Source organism: Anopheles funestus, chromosome 2RL (assembly GCF_943734845.2).
Source record: "Anopheles funestus chromosome 2RL, idAnoFuneDA-416_04, whole genome shotgun sequence".
NCBI classification, from domain to species: domain Eukaryota; kingdom Metazoa; phylum Arthropoda; class Insecta; order Diptera; family Culicidae; genus Anopheles; species Anopheles funestus.
This window is the reverse complement of record NC_064598.1, coordinates 72,422,475-72,441,627: the sequence shown is the minus strand read 5'-3', so window position 1 is coordinate 72,441,627 and position 19,153 is coordinate 72,422,475. Positions and strand designations below refer to the sequence as shown.

The 19,153-nt window shown below is 38.7% G+C and overlaps 2 protein-coding genes across 17 annotated transcripts in view; one reads left to right on the top strand and one right to left on the bottom strand.

The window, feature by feature from the left end:
• LOC125762523 (pseudouridylate synthase RPUSD2-like) overlaps window positions 1-19,153 on the bottom strand; it is a 185,632-nt gene that overhangs the window by 20,854 nt on the left and 145,625 nt on the right. For 15 of the 16 annotated variants that reach the window (XM_049424713.1, XM_049424705.1, XM_049424697.1 and 12 more), the window contains 4 exons: window positions 15,092-15,181; window positions 5,594-5,681; window positions 5,182-5,404; window positions 3,425-3,512 (listed from right to left, as the gene is read on the bottom strand). In XM_049424713.1, the coding sequence (XP_049280670.1) occupies window positions 3,425-3,512; window positions 5,182-5,404; window positions 5,594-5,681; window positions 15,092-15,181 (489 nt within the window). The remainder of the gene's footprint in view (window positions 1-3,424; window positions 3,513-5,181; window positions 5,405-5,593; window positions 5,682-15,091; window positions 15,182-19,153) is intronic. The other variant, XM_049424706.1, reaches the window with a different exon arrangement.
• Window positions 10,259-11,811, top strand: LOC125762541 (transcriptional regulatory protein AlgP-like). The gene has a single exon (XM_049424739.1). The coding sequence runs from the start codon at window positions 10,325-10,327 to the stop codon at window positions 11,024-11,026; it is 702 nt and encodes a 233-aa protein (XP_049280696.1). The 5' UTR covers window positions 10,259-10,324; the 3' UTR covers window positions 11,027-11,811.

Genomic DNA, 19,153 nt, shown 5'->3' with positions numbered 1-19,153 from the left:
AAGGTTTGCGCAGGGCGGCGGGTTTCACACGATGTGACACGTTTCAATTTGCAAATATGATGACGGTGGGTGGGGGGATCATTACCATGAGTCACAGAATCCGATCGGCGTCCAGGTGCAGCCACCGTTAAACACGCACACATACATACACACCCGGGCAGAGTAATATTTCAGTGTTATTAATACTTTTTTTTATCATTGCCACGATCATCGCTGTCATTTGTTTTGTTACAGGCATTAATCATTATGCTATTACAGTTGGGTGAGGGAGGATTTTATGCATGAACCAGGACAGACAAAACCGCAACATTATGATGATTATTTATAGTGCAATACAGCAAAAAAAAAAGAAGGATTTTTTTTCTTCCAGAGCAGTAATATTCTTTTGCTAACTTGTACGTTCGTCCGTTTATTGCTTTTTGTGAAGTTTTAAGCGCAATTTTTAACTATTCAAACAATCAATTTCAATTATGGATCTTTTTTTATTCATTAGGGAAATACTTTTCGCAAATAAATTAAGCTTCTCGTAAACTGTATCATAGTGTCCCGATTATATAGCACAGTGTGAGTGTCTGTGAAATGTTCATGTTTCATGTATTTAATGTGTTTTGGTTTTTTTTCTTGCTAGCAGATGTATCATATTCACTAAATCAGTGAAACGTGCAATAAAGCAAAGGATATCACACATCGAAGCATGGGTTTCGTTGCAATGGTAGTACAATTGTTCAATCACAGCTTTTAAGCTCGTTCGTTGCACTCCGTAACGAGTAAATTGAAAACGACCATGCGTCTCCATCGAATGGGTTTTTTTTCAATGTTTTTTTTAAATAATTCAATAGTTTAGTAATACAGATCGGCAAAAATAGCACACATTAAACACACTCGAAAAATCACAAAAAGCAACAAAATAACCAAAAAAATCTACTAATTCAGCAAATCTTTGCGAATGTTTTTATAGTACTGCGCATTGCAGGATTTACAAGGTTAATGATACGGTACGGTCGATGGTGTACGCAAGACAATCCTATTAAATCGTTAGTCACATGTTGCTTCTGCTCGCAAAAAAAATGCGGCAAATGTTATCGCGCAAAGCAGTACAAAACAAAAAAACAAATACCTCCTCTACATGAGCCAGTCAAAACGGATTCTTCATCTTCACAGAACGAGTAAACAAACTTCCGACAAATATAAGTATAAATCTCTTCTTGTCGAGCAGGGCGCTGATAGTGAAGCCAGCCTTTTTGAACAAAGCAGTAATGCAGGGTTATTAAGCTTTTTTTATGGGAAAAAAGTGAGTGATGGACTGGAAATCGCAGATTGAACCCAGGGATGAATAATGGTTAAAAAAAAACATCCATACCACATAAAGCTTACACGGCTGACACTTTATGTTGGCCCTTGGAGGACAAAAAATATGCTCGCATGTATTGGGGACCTCTGTTTTCGGTACGAAGCACAATTTTGTCGCCATTTGCCGTAACCCTCTCATATCCTTATCTCGGCACACAAAACATACTTTGCAGTGATTTTTATATTGATTTTGCTTGATGTATGTTTAGTGCTTGTGTATGAATTTGCCAGAGGGAGAAAACACACACACGTATATGAATGTAGTTGTTCACACACACAAAAAAGAACGCCGGATGTGATTTGCAATATTTTATTAGATTAAAGTCAAATAGAACTGTTTGACGTAGAAAGCGGCACGGCATTGAAGATTACAATTTTATCTTCCATTTCACTCAACATTTCGTCCGGCATTTAACTTTCCGGTGTGTGATAACGTTTTTGCGTCACTATTGCATGGAAAAAAGTGTGTTGTTTTCTGTTTAACCAGTGAGCGATTTATAGATGTTTTTAAAGTTTATGTTAACGATTTATTGGAGATCACGTCATTGCTCACGTTTCAACAATGTTGTGTTGCTACAAGATATGAAGCTTCAACATAGCGGGAGGAAAATTATTAACTTTATAATGTGAAACAGTAAAATACTACAACGATTGAGATTAATATAATAAAGCAGAATAATCTTTTTCTTTTGCAAGTGATTTGTTCATCCAATCACGTACCGAAAGAACCATTATTCCCTAGTGAAATCAATCGAAAGTAGAGATAACTCGCAAATACACAATAGGAATCGTTAGCAATGACGGCTAATCCCCTACTGTCTGAGTTGCCAAAATTGGACTGACAGTAACCGGTTCGGTTTTTTTCCTGGAACACTACAAATTTAAAATCAACCATTTCAGTCGATCATCCGTTAGTTGCTGTTTCGTTCGGATGAAATATATTGTAACAGTGAAGCAGCTTTTCTTTAATCCGCTCTTTATAATACTATCAAACTGTTGATTGCATAAAATCCCTGAAAAATCAAGCTTCATTGGTCTTTACAGTAATAAAGATAAGTTTTCGTTTTGAGAGCGACAATTCCACAATACGCTGATTTAACGATTCTATTGATCAGTTTGGTCTATGTTCAAATCTTATTGGGTATTTCAAGTCAGAAATGGCCGTTCATTCAAAATATTGTGCAACAATTCACAAACATAAAATAGAAATTATTTATCTAATTATTCAAATTTAAATTTCATATTGCAAACGTGCAGAATCGTACAATCCTCCTGAGTCTGTGTCTGACATTCTTCATCACACAGAGAATCATTTGGAGAAACGAAAAATGTAGATACATAACAACTTGGAGTTTTTAATGATAAATGGTCAAACTTCATTTTAATGAGTTGTTTTTCAACATTTGCATCAAGCGATTCTTTGTTCAGAAATAGCTTGCTACTTGGTTCTACTCTTTGTAAGTCTTGGGCCGGTACAGCATTGTTTAGTATTTTGTTTGCTTTTCTCTTTAAGATCATATTTTCCGTTATTATCTTCGAGAACAAAGACTGTTTCATACAAAATGGGTTTCATTTTTAAGGACTACGAAAAGCAAAAAAAGAGAATTTGATTTCCGTTTTCGTATAGAAGATTTAAAAAATAAATTTGATAAAATTTTATTATTTTTTTAAAATAAAATAATAGTTCACAAACATCATTTTCGAAAATAGTTCAATTTTGAAATATTGTTAGAAAGCAAATGTAAAGCATTAAATAAGAAAGAAATTTATTGAAAGAGTTATTGAAAAAAAACATGCGAATGTTGTTTAAAATTCAATAAAAAAGCTTTTTAAATCATATTGAAATAACAACAATAAATATTGAATACTTGAGATACGAAATAGAAAGCCATTTTGTTAAACAAATTATTAAGAAAAGTGTTAATCAAATCAAAACATAAGCAGCAGTACATTTCAAATTTGTCGTTTTCGATCGTTCAGCATCGTTCGCAAGCGTTAACAAGCACTAAGAATTAATTTGTAACACAACTATCCGAATGAAGTAAAGAAAATGGCGGTCATTTAAGCCACTTACTGGTATAGATGCTGGTTTGTTCACAACCACAATATCGTCGTCCATGTGCACTATTGTGATTGGCTGACTAGTTACTGGAACTTCATGTCTGGAAAATACAACACTCATATGTAGATGATTTTGGTAAAGGTTTTTGTTTTGGGTTTTGTTTGAAGTATAGTTAACAGTATAAAGAAAAAAATTAACTAAACAAGCGATACACAAAATAACACAAGAACAAGAGAGAAACAAAAATGTTCCAAACGAAATCATATTTCAAACGTTAATTATCAATTGCCGATTGATAATAATGTTTATGTGTTTAATTTTTTTATGTTATGTGACATTTTTATCGCAACGAAACATGAAAGAAGAAAATGTACCCGAGTTTGCAAAACAATCGCAATAACATATTATTTGATTTTAATAGAACTTGGCACTATATAACTAATAGCATCATTTAAATTTCTCGTATTCAAATTGAATTTGATCATTTTACTCAGAAATTTAATGCCATGAATCTTATTTATGTTAAACAAGTGATTTTTTAAATGTAATTGAAATCCAATTAATGAAACTATATGCGATTGTCAGAAAAAAATGCTGCTTAAAAATTATAAAAGTTGTTTACTTTACTATACCTACATGTTCTCAAATCAAAACATTTGCTTTCATATCGTTTAACTGTTTTGACTAACGTAAAACTTTCTTTTTTTTCGCTAAACCTGACTACATGAGTTGCATTTCATGATAAAAACTTTCGTGAATAAATTCATCTTATCTCACAAACATTAGTTTGACATCGTTATAGTTACAGAAGTTTTTTTTTTAAGTGAGTATATTACAATGGGACCACGATAAACTTTAAATGTTTTATCCAACAAAAAACAAGTTGTATGCATTGCGTCGGTCGGTTCAGTTTCTTCTTTCAGGAAATGGAACAGGATGATTAGGAACGAGTACTGGAAGGAATGGCAAAAGCGTTAGGATATTGTAAAAGCATGGATGAATAGAGTATGTAGGTGACAGTAAGGTATGTACGTTTGTAGCATGTTTTTTTTGGGGAATTCTACTGTCAATAGTAACATAAATTAAAAGAATTTTGGCTGTTGTTTTGAAATAAATATTTACAGGTAAATGCAAATTTATAACTTCGAGAGCATGTGAGGGTTCGTTGGTTCTCATTTATCGGAAGAACACATACAATTTGATTGTGATTTTGTACAGAACGCAGTATGACACATATTCTCTCATAATTATTTGTATCAATGCTTTGATATTTTGTAAACAAAAGCTCAGTGTTCAAGAATTGAAATACTCAATTTTGTAAGCACTTAACAAAAGAACGAACGGACATCTATTAACAAAAATATGTTTTTATCAAAACTAGAGCTGTTTCGGGTGAATGAATTAAATTAAGGTAACTTCTTTAATGAACTGTACAACTGTGTTGTTTAACACAGAAAATTGAAATATGATAATTTAAATAATGATAGAAGCATGATGTTTTATATTTATAAAAAAGGGTATAATTTATACAAAAATTATAGCAAATTGGTAGAATTTTACATTATAACAAATTTTTGGGGCAAATATATATTTTGGAAGGTAAGGTAAAGTTGGATTTCTTTTTACAAGTAATGCAATGATACAAAAGATGACTATACATAGCAAAAAATGACAACATAAATTATTATATTCGAAACATAAAGTTTGATTTGTAACGAATGCTTCACGTACGGATTGTGTCTATTGGTTTAAATAAATAATTCAATTACCTGTGTACGATGTTCGCTAGGAGATCGTTATGTTTTAACCTATAGTCAGTTGGCACTTTTTCGTAGTTCACGGTTAGAGTACCTGCCTTAATGCACCGTTCGTACTCCTCTGCTGGGTGTGCTCGAAACTCTCTGGCAAATACGTCTAAAATTTTTTCACCCACCCAGCGACCTTTGGTGAACGTGGTGAAAGTGAAATAGTATGGATAAACTTTCCGTAGGCCTGTGGAAAAAGTTAAATTGTGCGTTAGTATATCTGCGAGTAGCAATCATTTTTCATCATCAGTAGATTTTTCATTTAAAATAAAAATAAAAATAAAAGTTAAATTTTGTACAACTGATGAAATATTTACCATATCGTTTTTTTTATTTGAATGTTTCCTATATGAAAGTAATTGTATATTTCACTCACCATTTTCTATATAGTACGATGTTTCATGGTACCGCTCATCGGTGAAACCGGGCCGTTTTGCTTTCAAAGCTTTGGTTTCCAGCTTAGCCTGCAACAATAGGAAAAACAATCAAAATCGATTGACCCTTTTTACAGCTACACTACATATATCCATGCACTTAAGGCTAAAGCTATTTGACACAGATATTACTATCGTTACAAGTTGAACATGATAGCGATTAAGCTCGATTCTTTGAGTAAATGCCTACTTAATTTTGTTCTCAAAATATAATCGATTAGGTATATTTTTTAATCTCAGAACAAAAGTAAAGGAAGGTACGGATGGTGTTTGAAAAAAGATGACTATAATTATACACCAAATATTCCTGAAGGATATCTGCATTTGACAGATGCCTTCCGGGTGCTGGTTACCGACGATTGACGATTTAGGATGCGACAGCAGTCACTCCTTAACACAAACAGTGTCATCCCTTGTCAACAGGCATGTGAGTGACTTCAGTGACTGTGATCAGTGACTTCAAATGAATATTGCTCGTGATCAAACGATGTCAAATGCAACAGATATGAATGAATCTCCAGGAAGGTTATCTTAAGCTTTGATGATATTATTTTACTTATTACAATTTATCATTTAAGGTTAATTGTTTTAGCACAACATTAAAAATATTAACCAACTTTTTGTAATTTTTACAATCAAATATTATGGTTTAGGGACATATGTAATGATAACCGTTCCATGGATATAAAATCGGAACATTAAAAAATATATTTAATTTTTAGAGTATACCAAATCCCATATACGAGGACATGCGTACATAATAATCAACTTATTTTTTGTATTTTGAATTTTGTACTTAGTATTCAACTTCAAGCACTTGTACGACAACTCGTTCATAACTTGGTGCTAACAAACTGAACACAATGGGTAATAACTTTGTTTATCATAGACCTTCTCAGACTAGAAACAAAGCAACAACAAAAAAAAACCCCTACAAAACTACATACTGAAACGCGTGTCAAAACAACGGCGTGCAAGTGGAAGAATATTGTTGAAACATGTCACGCTTCTTTTCCTGCTCGACATAACTCTCGCTCTAACAGGAAAGTTTTCTAGTTCCTCTGCATGTCGGCAAAGATGCATCGCTTTGTAGTTGTGAAGAAAGCGGAATAGTTTGTTATGCAAAAATTGTACTTTCCTTCGGGAACGAGTTTCTTGCACGGAAGTTTATCCATATAGCCGCCGGATGTAAACCACAGGCAGACTAGCAAACTACAATGATAAACTCTTGCCAACGCTTTCACAGTTTTTGTTTGCAAGCATATTCATTTCCATGGGGTTCCATCTGCTCGTATGCAAAACTAACCATACTTACATACGTTCATTATATCTGCACTTGCTCTCTCCATATGGTGTGCTTTATGCAGGGCCACTACGAGAAAAATGTCCATCCAATTCGGTGTTGATGTGACTCCTTTACGCAAAAAAACATGCAGATGGGTTAGACCCAGTCAAAACAATTCATTATGCTTTGTTTTGTTAAAAAAAAAACCCATCTGATCCATACTTTTGGCATTCATAGATACACCGTCGGCTTTATATTCTTCATTTAGATTCGGTTTAAAAGGGAAGCGCTTGTTACATGTTATCGTAGGTAAGGGATTTTTTAATCGATGAAGGAACATTTATCAAGTCCCAGTTGCCCGAAGGAAAGACCTTTACAGCACCACGTTTAAAATGAGGTTAGATTTGTTGAGGTTTAGACCGCAGATACCGTTCTGTTTCATTCGCAAGAATTGGACGAAAGATGTAGGAAATAAAGATTAAATTAAATATTCCAGACCTTCCTATCATCTAATGTTCAACCATACTGGCAGATAAGATAAATCCATTTAGGAGAATAACTGCAGTAGAAACAATGCATATTAAATGAACAACTTTGCCGTACAGATGATATTTAGTTCAAAGTCTCCTCATCTCTTCGGCAGCGTGCTGCTGGTGCTTTAACTGGAAAAAAAAGTTCCAAACTATTTTGTTATCACACTGCAGTATCTTATGCACAAGCCTTCAGTTAGTTTTCAGGTTAGTTAGTGATGTTTTATTCATTTTTCTAGGAGCTTTGAAATGCGTTGTTTCAAAAATTCATTTGTAATTCTGTCGCCTGTAATGGCGGTCTGTTCGCACGAGATGAATAATTCTCGGATATATCAATGCTTTGATGCTATTTTGCACAAGCTTTAACACTGGAACTGGATGACATTAATCTTTTAACAACTTGTTTTTTTACCTTTGTTTTGTGCTCTTATAGTAAAAGATTAAATATTTGTGCAATAATTAATTATTATTTTTTTCTTGTACGTATTGTTGAATTGTTCGACATTGAAATTCGTGTTGAAAATTTTTTTTTACATTTTTAGTATTGATTTCTTGTTGTAATTTGAGTTGTATATTTTACAACTAATCGTTTACTACAATATTGGGAAAAATCAATATTACCACCAAAACGCAGATCGCCAATCACCCCACACACCAACAAAATTCTTATTGTAAGCAATGTTTTCCAGCTTTACACTGCACATTTCACTCGGAAGGGGCAGTACTTTAATAAACCATTTGCCGGAGGTTTTTTTGTGTGTGCGATTTTACGTTTCGCAATCTTCTGGACGCCGATGCGAAAACCATATTTTCCCAAGCCAGACAACATTCATTGTTGTCATAAACAATAACCTACCCCGAGATCGGTTGGGCCTTTTATTAGACCATCGCGCATCGGCAACGACGAGGATATGGGTCGATCCGCACCCGCACAATGTCCGGGGCGATAAGGCCAACGGTTCTTGTTGCCCGACTGTTGCTCGACTGTTGCCCAGCGTGTATTTCAGTTGTAATGTTGTTGTTTTTTTTCTTCTCTCTTCACTTTTTTTTACATCTTTAGTATTTACGTCGATGACCAAACCCCTATCCGTTACGCGGGCAAATTTGCATTCGTTCGGTTTCATTCTCGGTTTTACTTCCACCGAAACGCGGAGGGGTGATTTGTCTGCGACTGGCACTAACGCACCTCACACGCGCAGCATCGCGCAACGCTGTCATACTTTTTCATTACGCCCGTTTAATAACGCACACAGTAACGCTGTTGTATAAATTAGCGTTTTCAATTTTATCCTTCGTGCCGCACTGGCGATATTTACTTAATCACGCGCATCCTGCCAACGTGGAATTTGCATTCAACCGCAGCTCACCGTGAGCCGGGCTATATTTTAAAATATGCTACCGCCACAGCAGTTAACGGTTTTGCGAGTATATGTCTTAGGATATGGATATGGTGGGGGAGAAAATTTATCACACCAAAGGATGGGCGGGAAAATGGATAGACTGTGCCCGTGACCTTCAGAACCTGTTTTAAAGCAAGTAATTTAACAAAACCAACGAAATCATTGAACGTCTCATTCTTACGTAGGCGAACCAGGTTTTGATTGAAGGTGTAAAGTTGTGAAACAAATTAATCCAGAATACACCCAATTACTTATGTCAAAACAGTAATAAACAATAATATTTACTATGTGGCTAACAATAAATCAAACTAACTTTTGCTTTTCATGAAAAATCTTTTTTTCTTTCAAAGTGTATTATGTTCGGCATAACTTATGCTTATTTTTTTTATTTTTGAATTTTTTACTTTATTTTACTTTATTTTTTATGCGCCATGACGCTTTATTGCTAAAAAAAAATGCTTATTTTTTATTTTTTTGATTATTATAAAGAGTTACGGATTTTTACCAGTATTATCCACTCAAGTTGGGCGAAAGTGCTTTCTTCCTCCAATTTTAACTTATCTCCTGTGCATGCTCGATTAAAAATTAACTTCGATTTTGCAATTCTTTTTTATTACAAAATCAACCTTCAATTGTATTATTGCGCTCTCAACAGTCAAAGTGAAAGGACGTGTTTTTGTTTACTTTGCTACGATGTGCTCATACGAGAGATATGGAAGGAATACCTTCCGTATCGATTATTCCGAAGCTCCCGTACGCCCAACGTTGGACGAGACAGTGGATTTTCTGTTCAACGTCCTTAAGACGGGAGAGGACATTTCGAAGGTGCAGCGCAACACTGTCTTAAGCGTTGTTTTCGTGACAATGCCAACGCTGGAACGAGCGATGAATATCGTGAAGGAGCATGCTGATAAGCATTTTATCACGCACGAGGGGAAGCAGTTCCCTATCCGTGTTGAGATGGAGGATGGTGCGACGGAGGTCAGGGTTCGCGATCTACCTCCCGGTCTACCAGATGCGGATGTGGCTGCCGACCTTGGCCGATTCGGAGAAGTAATCTCGATTGTGCGCGGTGTGTATGGTCCGGAAACGCGTTTGGCTGGTGTTTTGACAGGCATGCGTATCGTGCGTATGAAGCTGAAAAAACCCATCGCGTCGTTCATCATGGTGTGTGGTGAGGAAACGGGGGTAACATACCGTGGACAACAGCAGTCTTGCCGCTTTTGTACGGAACCGGTGCATTTTGGACTTAGCTGTGTCCAGAGCCGTGTGGAACGGTTCCACGCAGAGGATTCACGCACACGGAAGGCAACGTCGTATGCGGATGCTTTACAGAAAGCACCAACACCAGCAGCAGCTACAGCTGCTCCAACCGTTGCTACTAACAACAGTGCGAAAGGAAGGGGACGGGGTCGTAAAGGGAAGGTAAGGTTTACCACACTTCCCAACTCAACTGCAATGTCATCGGCATCTGCAGCGAGTGTTCCACAGGATCCCGTGTCCAAAATTGCTGATCGTTTGGTCATTCCGATCGAACCAGCAATCGTCGCTCGGCCGTCCAGCCCAAAACCGAACGGCTCAACTAAGAATGAGCAGTGTAAGGGAGTAAACATCCTTACTGTCGCAGGCGCCACCACTACATCGACGGTTGTGGATACTGGCGCTAGACTAGTAACTGCGTCTGCGTCTGCCGCTTCGTCTGCCGCTGCCCCTGCCGCTGCGTCTGCTGCGGTGTCTGGCGCTACGTCTGTCGCTGCGCCTGCCGCTGTCTCTGCCGCTGCTCCTGCTGCAGTGTCTGGCGCTACGTCTGCCGCTGCCCCTGCCGCTGCCCCTGCCGCTGCCCCTGCCGCTGCCCCTGCCGCTGCCCCTGCCGCTGTGTCTGGCGCTACGTCTGCCGCTGCTCCTGCCGCTGCTCCTGCTGCTGAGCGGGATACAGAATCGAGAGCACTGTCAGACTCTCTCGTGTTCAAAACACCGCTGGCCATCCCTTCCATTACCATTCCTCTCCGTAACGTAGATGAGCAGGTTGCGATCAAACGCAAGCAAAATCCGGAGACGGATCACGAGAGTGATGGCTCTTCTTCATCCTCACACAGCCTAACGGGCGCGACCAAGCGCAAGCCTGGTCGTCCTCCCAAACGGCTCACTACCACACAATAGATGATCTTAGATTCGTCGCGATGGAGCCCAACGAGGTAAATAATAATGTTAATAGTAGCTATAATCTAGCTACTATTAATATTAATACAATTTCTAACTCGACGAAACTAGAAGCCCTCAAAACTTTTATCCGAACAATGGATCTTGACGTCATATTTCTTCAAGAAGTATGCGTTCCAGATCTGTCTATACGTGGATTCAATGTCGTCTCCAACGTTGATGTTTCGGGGAGGGGTACGGCGATCGCTTTACGTGAACACTTAAAATTTTCTCATGTCGAACGCAGTTTAGATTCTCGTTTAATCTGTCTTCGGCTTGAGAATAATACCACACTATGCAATGTTTACGCTCCCTCTGGGAGTCAGCGTAGAGGAGAGAGGGAGGAATTTTTTGAGCAAACGTTGGCGTTCTACCTGCGAAATGCATGCCAGCATGTCATTCTTGCAGGCGATTTCAACAGTGTGTTGGAGTCAAAGGACGTGACGGGGGCGAGGAATTTCAGCCATTCTCTCCGAAACGTAGTAAACACCATGGGTATGTGTGACAGTTGGGAAGCTCTCAGAGGTAACTCTGTTGAGTTTTCTTATGTCACAAGTGGTTCTGGTTCACGTATCGATCGTTGTTACGTCTCGTCGTCACTAAAAGCACAGTTGAGGACGACTGGTATGCATGTACTGGCCTTTTCGGACCATAAGGCCCTCACTGTCCGTCTTTGTATTCCAGCTCAGCCGAGCCGTGTGCGCAGCAACGGTTACTGGCAGCTGAGACCACATATTTTAACAGAACGAAATATAGAGGAATTTAAAGTAAAGTGGAATTTTTGGACTAGACAGAGGAAAAACTACGGCTCGTGGATGCAGTGGTGGGTGGAGCATGCGAAGCCTAAAATCAAATCGTTCTTCCGTTGGAAAACAAATGAAAGATACCAAAATTTCCGTTTACATCACGAGCTTCTTTATAGAGGACTGAGTTCTGCTTATGAGCGATATTTAGTTGACCAAAATGAATTGATCAACATAAATCGAATCAAAGGAAAAATGCTTCTCCTTCAGAAACGTTTCTCTGAGGATTTTGCGCGCATTAACGAAACGCATGTATGTGGTGAGGACATTTCGACCTACCAACTTGATGAAGGGAGACGAAGAAGGACCGTGATCGACAAGTTAGAAATGGATGATGGGTCCTCCTTAACTGATCCTGATAAGATAAAAGAACACATTGAGGGCTTCTTTAAAGATCTCTACACAACCTACGACACAGACACACATAAAACACAAACAGACAACTTTTCCTTTTCACGAGCCATCCCAGAGGACTGTGAAGCCAACAATGGTTGCATGAAGGAAATTACCTCCCGTGATATCCTTGATGCAATCAAATCTTCGGCTTCGCGAAGGTCCCCCGGTCCGGATGGAATACCAAAAGAGTTTTATCTCCGCACTTTCGACATTATTAGTCGAGAACTAGGGCTAGTGCTAAATGAGGCTCTCCGCGGAGAGTTTCCTCCGGGTTTCGTTGACGGGGTCATTGTGCTGGTGAGGAAGCGGGGAGGCGAGGTTACCATGTCTGCTTTTCGACCTATATCACTCTTTAACGTAGATTACAAGCTTCTGTCCAGAATTGTCAAACACCGTCTCGACCATATTGTCGGGAAGTGGGAGATAGTTTCGGCAGCGCAAAAGTGTTGCAATAAACCACGCAACATTTTTCAAGCTGTTCTTTCCGTTAAGGAGAGATTGATTGATTTGCAGAGGAAACGTAAGTATGGTAAGCTTGTCTCCTTTGACCTTTCCCATGCCTTTGATCGTGTGAATCGGGACTTTTTGTTTAGCAACATGCTCGCGATAGGTTTCAATCCGAGGCTGGTGGGACTTTTGAGAACGATTGGTGAGCAGTCCTCCTCCCGTATCCTGATCAACGGAAATCTCTCCAATTCCTTCCCAATCCTCAGATCCGTTCGACAAGGGGATCCTCTATCCATGCACCTCTTTATCCTCTATCTTCAACCCCTTATCACAAGATTAGAAAGCATATGTTCTGACCAGGATGATCTGGTCAACGCATATGCTGACGACATCTCTGTGATAACAACCTCTTCCAACAAAATCCAGCGTGTGCGAGAACTCTTTGAGGCGTTTGGCAGTGTCTCCGGTGCTCGCCTGAACGTCGACAAAACGTTAGCCATCGACGTTGGACTTGTCAACCCAGCTCGCGAATGGAATGTACCATGGCTAAGAACCGAGGAGAGACTACGGTTGCTTGGAATATTATTTTCCAACAACATACGACAAGCCATGTGCCAAAATTGGAACGTACAGATAGCGAAATTCGGACAGCTGGTGAGACTGCACAGGATAAGATGTCTCAATTTGCAGCAGCGGGTCATTCTCCTGAACACGTTTCTGCTCCCCAAACTGTGGTACGTTGCTTCGGTGTGTGCCCCGAGGGTTTTCGACCTGAGAAGAGCCACAACTTTGATCGGATATCTGCTGTACTACAGAAGCGGAGGTATACGCGTTCCTCTGGAGCAACTGGCTCTTCCACGCAAGAAAGGTGGTCTGAACCTTCAGCTACCCCAAACAAAATGTATGGCGCTCCTAACAAACCGGTACGTGAAAGAGAGGGAGTGCTTGGAAGTTGGTTTCCAGCATATCTCTAGTGCTGGAAACCCACCGAACCTCTCGGGCATCCCGACAACGTACCCATGCTTAAGAGCAGTGATTCAGGAGATGGCTTATATTCCGCTAGTTCCTTGTGAACCCTGCTCAACAAAACAGATCATAAATAAACAGATCCAGAGATTCGCAGTCGCCAAAATCATGAGGACAACACCCTACGTTGACTGGAGAAACGTCTGGAGAAACATACACAATAAACAGCTGAATTCAACACAACGTTCCACGCTTTACATGTTAGTAAATGGAAAGGTTCCTCATGGGGAGCTTTACAGCAGATGGGACGGGGTTTTTGCTAACTCTTGCGAGACGTGTAATGCTCTGGACACTCTCGAGCACAAATTCGCGATGTGTCCAAGAGTGAACGGAGCCTGGAGAAGTCTCCTTAAAAAAGTAAATCATCATGTGCCTGAACTCGTCGACCCGTCCTTCAATGTGCTGCGCTTTCCTGCTCTGGGAAATATAAGAGCCAGTAAACGCGTGGCTGTGTGCAAACTGTTTGCAAATTATATCATCCACATCATTAGCAATAATGATGATGCGATTGATATAAACGTCCTTGATGTAGTTCTGTCCAACCCGTAAATGTATGTTGTGTATATATGTATACACATTGCCTGTTTAAAACCTTTCTTTTTTTCCTTAATGTTACAATGTTTGTTAATGGTATGTAAATATGTATGCTAATAAAAAATTTTTATAAAAAAAAAAATTGATGTTAAATTGAAACCCCAAAAACAAAACACAAAAAAATCAAAGTTCCAACTATTGTTTCGAACCAGCATCCGGTAAAAGGTTCGCTTTGTTGTCGTCGAAAAGCAAATGCAACGATTATCTTGATTGCTGTTATTGAACACATCCATCGCGTGATGATGGTGTTTAATTAAAACGTGATCCAATATCCGATACGTGACAAAACACGCTCGATCGTTAATCGATTTACAGCACGCACGTACCCCGGGCACAGTTTACCCACAGATGGGTACACACCAATCGTTTTGGTAGATCGCACGTCAAACTGGTGATGTAAAGCTCTCCCACGGTTCTTTTCTTTTGATCGGGTCGGGGAAACTGAGTTTCTTTCGCAGCAAATAATCCACCAGCGGAGCAGGTGTCGGTTAAAACAGGTATAACGATAACGGCAAAGGGCGCATTTGCTTCTGATCCAAAAAACTACTTTAGAATTGCTCGTAGAAGAAGGAGAACAACAAAAAACGCATCACCGATAGTAGCCGAGGGCGGTTCCCTTTATGGCAATTTACTTCACACGGTGACGCTTTAAAAAGTACTGAGTAAAACATTGCCAACAAAACAAAAAAAACACAACATAAACACACACACACAACACGATCACATCTAAACCCGCAGCATCCTACGGTTGGGTACGTACCTTTTTCAAATCCTTGACCGGTTCGCTTTCGTCCGCTTTTCGCTTCTCGGTTGAGACCAGTTTCGTTTTTTCCTTTTCCGTCATGATAATCTGCGTAATGGGAACGGTCGAGCGACAGGAAACCGGAATGGTGGTGGTTGGTTGGTTGGATGATGATGGTACGGACGCGAATTAGATGGCCGGAGGGATGGGAATGCGAAGGAAATAAAAGAAAAAACAAGAAAGAAAATGCAAAATTAATCAAAACGAAACTTGGGACACTTTTTTGACGCGTAGCCTCATTTTCCCTATGTCTGTGGTCCTTCACGAAGTACGGAAGTTATGGGAGGAAGCTTTGCGATTAGCGTACGAATAGATTGTGAGGGACAAAGTTTTTGCTTAGTGAACGGTAATTTTATTTTCAACCTTTAAATATTTATCTGTAAAAGCGTGTACTGTCTTACTAACGATTTTTTTCTCTAACATCGAGAAAATGATCAAGTAAAGTGAAACACTGAAGATAAACATAAAAGGAAAATTCCCCATCTCTTTTCTTCGCTTAAAGACCTCCAAGGTCACGACGGCCATTTTTGGCTTATTAAACTTATTTTTTATTTTTATTTTTTACTTATTTAGGACGACCTGGATGGGATTTGATACGCGGTCCTGCCGTGTGGACCGACGCAGTTTATCACATACGGCGCCTGGTCCGTATCGGCCCGATGGTCCCTCAGAAAAAGCAGAAAAGGGAAAAGTGTAAAGTTATGTAGAAGAATTATCACTCAGTGAAAAATTCTCAAGGTTTTGCTGGATGTGAGTTTTTAGAGGTTTTCCACCGAGCAGAGAAAGCCGTGATATTTGCGCGCCGTTCCGTTTGTAACCGTTTATTCATAAGTCAAATTAAATTCATAACAGTTAATCTTAATCATAAGAGTTCATTCACTGCTCTAGATAACGCATCCAATGCACTTATCTACTGCAGTCTCTTTCTTTGTTCGTCCTTGAAATATTTCATGATAGATTTCCCTTATGCTTATGTTTGTAAATTCTTGTAATCTACACTTCATTTCCAACACATTTCTATTTTAGTGCTGGAATAGTATAAAATTGTGCAATTCGTACACGTGATAAATAAATTCTATTCTCAATTTTTTGCTACACGCTCATATAACATTTTCACAAACATTCCCAACAACATATTTACAGCTTAACTAGATCTTACTGTTTTTCTGCAAGTGGCAATTACCTTGAACACATTCTTTTTTTGTTTTGCTCTAACGTTGACTGCCAGGTGCATGAAATTCGACAACGAGCTCAAACAAACTCTCGGCAAACTAGTTGAAAGTTATTCTACTGTGCTTTGAGAGGTTTAAAAAGGTAGCATCTGAATGCATCCTCCAAAAAAAGGTACGACTTTCTTAAAACAAGCTCTCACTTCAGCCCACGCGAAAGGTTTTCAATTATTCTGCCATTTTCCGGGTCTTTTGGAACTATTTCCCAAACCGAAAAAGACTTTTTGTGCACATTTTTCCAACTATCATAACAAACAAAACGTACAAAAGCATTCAATGCAAGAATCACAAGGGGAAGCGGAATGAAACGTAAATCAAACAGCATCTCGATTGCAACAGCGCCATTCCTTTTGAACTCGAGAGTGTTGGCCATGGGAGGAAAAGTTATTTTATACTGTTTGCCAGAGAAATAAGACGTTACGATGCTTCCAAAGAATACTAGTCAAGACCGAGGTGACTGTACCAAGCAGCTGGTTGAACAAGGAACTCTGTTGACCGAAGGTATTAGCCACCATAAGGTTCGGATTTCTTGGCCAAGATTTTTGACCGAAATGCGATTTGGCAATGGCGTTTAGCACACGGAAAAAAGCAAAAAAATACACACCATTCACTCGTTACAGAGCTAAACGGCGAAGAAGAAATTTTCTAGACGAGTAACTGGTGGTTTTTGGTGTTCTTATAACAAAGTGGTTGGTTCAACCATTTTGGGAAAAAACTGTAGTGTTCACGATGCTTTTTAAACAAGCAGGCTAATGACTTAATACTGATATTAAGTTCAAGTTCAAACATTTTTTCAATTATTTTACTAAATGTTAGACCTTAATGTATACCGTATTATTTAAGTGTATTAAGAATAGTTGAACATTATTAACTAAATAAGATTGAATTTTCGAAGCATACTTATTTCAACACTGCAAACAGTGAGTTCAAATGCATTAAGCCAGTTAAGAATAATAACGAACATCACTATCCAAACCAAACAATCATTCAAATGTATTGCATGTTGGTCATAACCAAATCTCAAAATTCATCGCATGGATTAAGGTCACACAAACACCACATTCAACTTGCATGTATGTCACCCATGTCCGGAAGTATGCGGTTGTTGATGCTAGGCGTTTGATCAGCATTCGGTTCCGCGTGACACTTCCGTTGAAATCATCAATAAGCTACCGCGAGGTAATGAAAATTATCCTACCTAGCGGGCAACTTCACACACTGACCACATTCTTCTGGGGCTGAATTCCATTTTGCCGATCAGTATCGATTTCAACAATGCCCGCATCTTGGACGCGACGTACGGCCACAAAATGCAATTACGATGCACAAATAGCATCATAATTTACGCTCACGATTATCATCTGCCGACTGTTTTGTGGAATCGTAGGTCTCGGTTAGGATAGTCATGAATGCGTATTGGAACAAGGTTTTGGGACGCAGATTTGAGCAGCCTGATTGATATCTGTGGTTTTTGGTAATCGCGTGAGGTTTGTGAGCATAAGGTGAAGTATGAATGTAAGTTAAATTTCCAGAACATGAGTTTCGCTTAAGTTGCTTTGCAAAGATTTAATGTTTACTACTAAAAAATCACATCGCAATAAAAATTGATATTCCTACCGCAGCAATAAAACTCACTTAATTATTCCAAATATCTATTCAATAAAATAAATATTAAAGAACTTAATTGTTTAATAAGTCTTTCTATATATCACTTGTTTAACTGACTTTCGCATTCCCGTGTTTAATGGAACGAAAAGACAAGCCAATTGGCCATAAGAGTACTTCGAACTCTTGTTGATAAGCTCATCCAACCTCACGAACACGAAATACCGTTCTGCATTTCACGTTGATGGAGTATTTTTCCTTGGTTTTCAATATATTATTCTTGGCTCTCAGTCATATCGCACGTTACGAATGATGTCTACATTTAAGTTTTTTTCTAGGCTTAACGAGTTATAAGATCACACCTACCATTTCTGGCTTACTAGACTTGTCTTAGGATAGTCAATCCTTGCTCCAAGGAAGGGCCAGGATGGGATTGAATCCCGGTCCCGTCGTGTGGAACCGTCGCCGTTTAACACATACACCAGCATGCCGGCGTCTACATTTAAGTCTGTTTAAGTCTGTCATTTAAGGTATGCGGCTGAGGTGTCGAATTCCACGATTTGAGTCATCATAGATGATCCTAAATCCTAGTTAGACAAGGAATTTTCCAACACCTACATCCAAAAAAACTAAGCATCCACAAGTAAGCATAATGATATCATTTAAGATGAGTACGACCATTAACTAGCTCAGTAAATTAAATTTCCAAAAATTGCGCTTCATACAAAAATCCCAAAGTGAGAAATTGAATCAAATATTCTAGGAGGAAAAAAATAAATTCCTAGTTATGGAGCAGTAGCTCATGATATGGTTGTACGTGCGGGTAATACCAACCTGCGTAGGTAGAGCATATGTATAAACAGACACGTTATGTTTATTGTGAAAACATAAGACGAACGCAACGTAAATAAAACAATATTTGACTAATCAGTAAGTTAATTTCAGCTGTCGGATTCCCGGGCGATCGTCGTCTCACATCTGTATGGTAAACAGGCATAAAGGTTATGATGATTGATGTTCGTCGCGATAAACAGTAGATTTATTCAAACAAAAAGTGAGTACTGCAGTTTAAAATTCATGAATTTCAAACCAAGACTGAAATTATTTGACTGAAAATATTTTAATACTTTATTATGGTCGAAAGGATAAGTAAATGTTCTAAATTTCTACAAGTTATTAACAATAC

Coding starts and splice junctions, on each gene's coding strand:
- LOC125762541 (XM_049424739.1), top strand. CDS start 10,325: ATGTCATCGGCATCTGCAGCGAGTGTTCCACAGGATCCCGTGTCCAAA.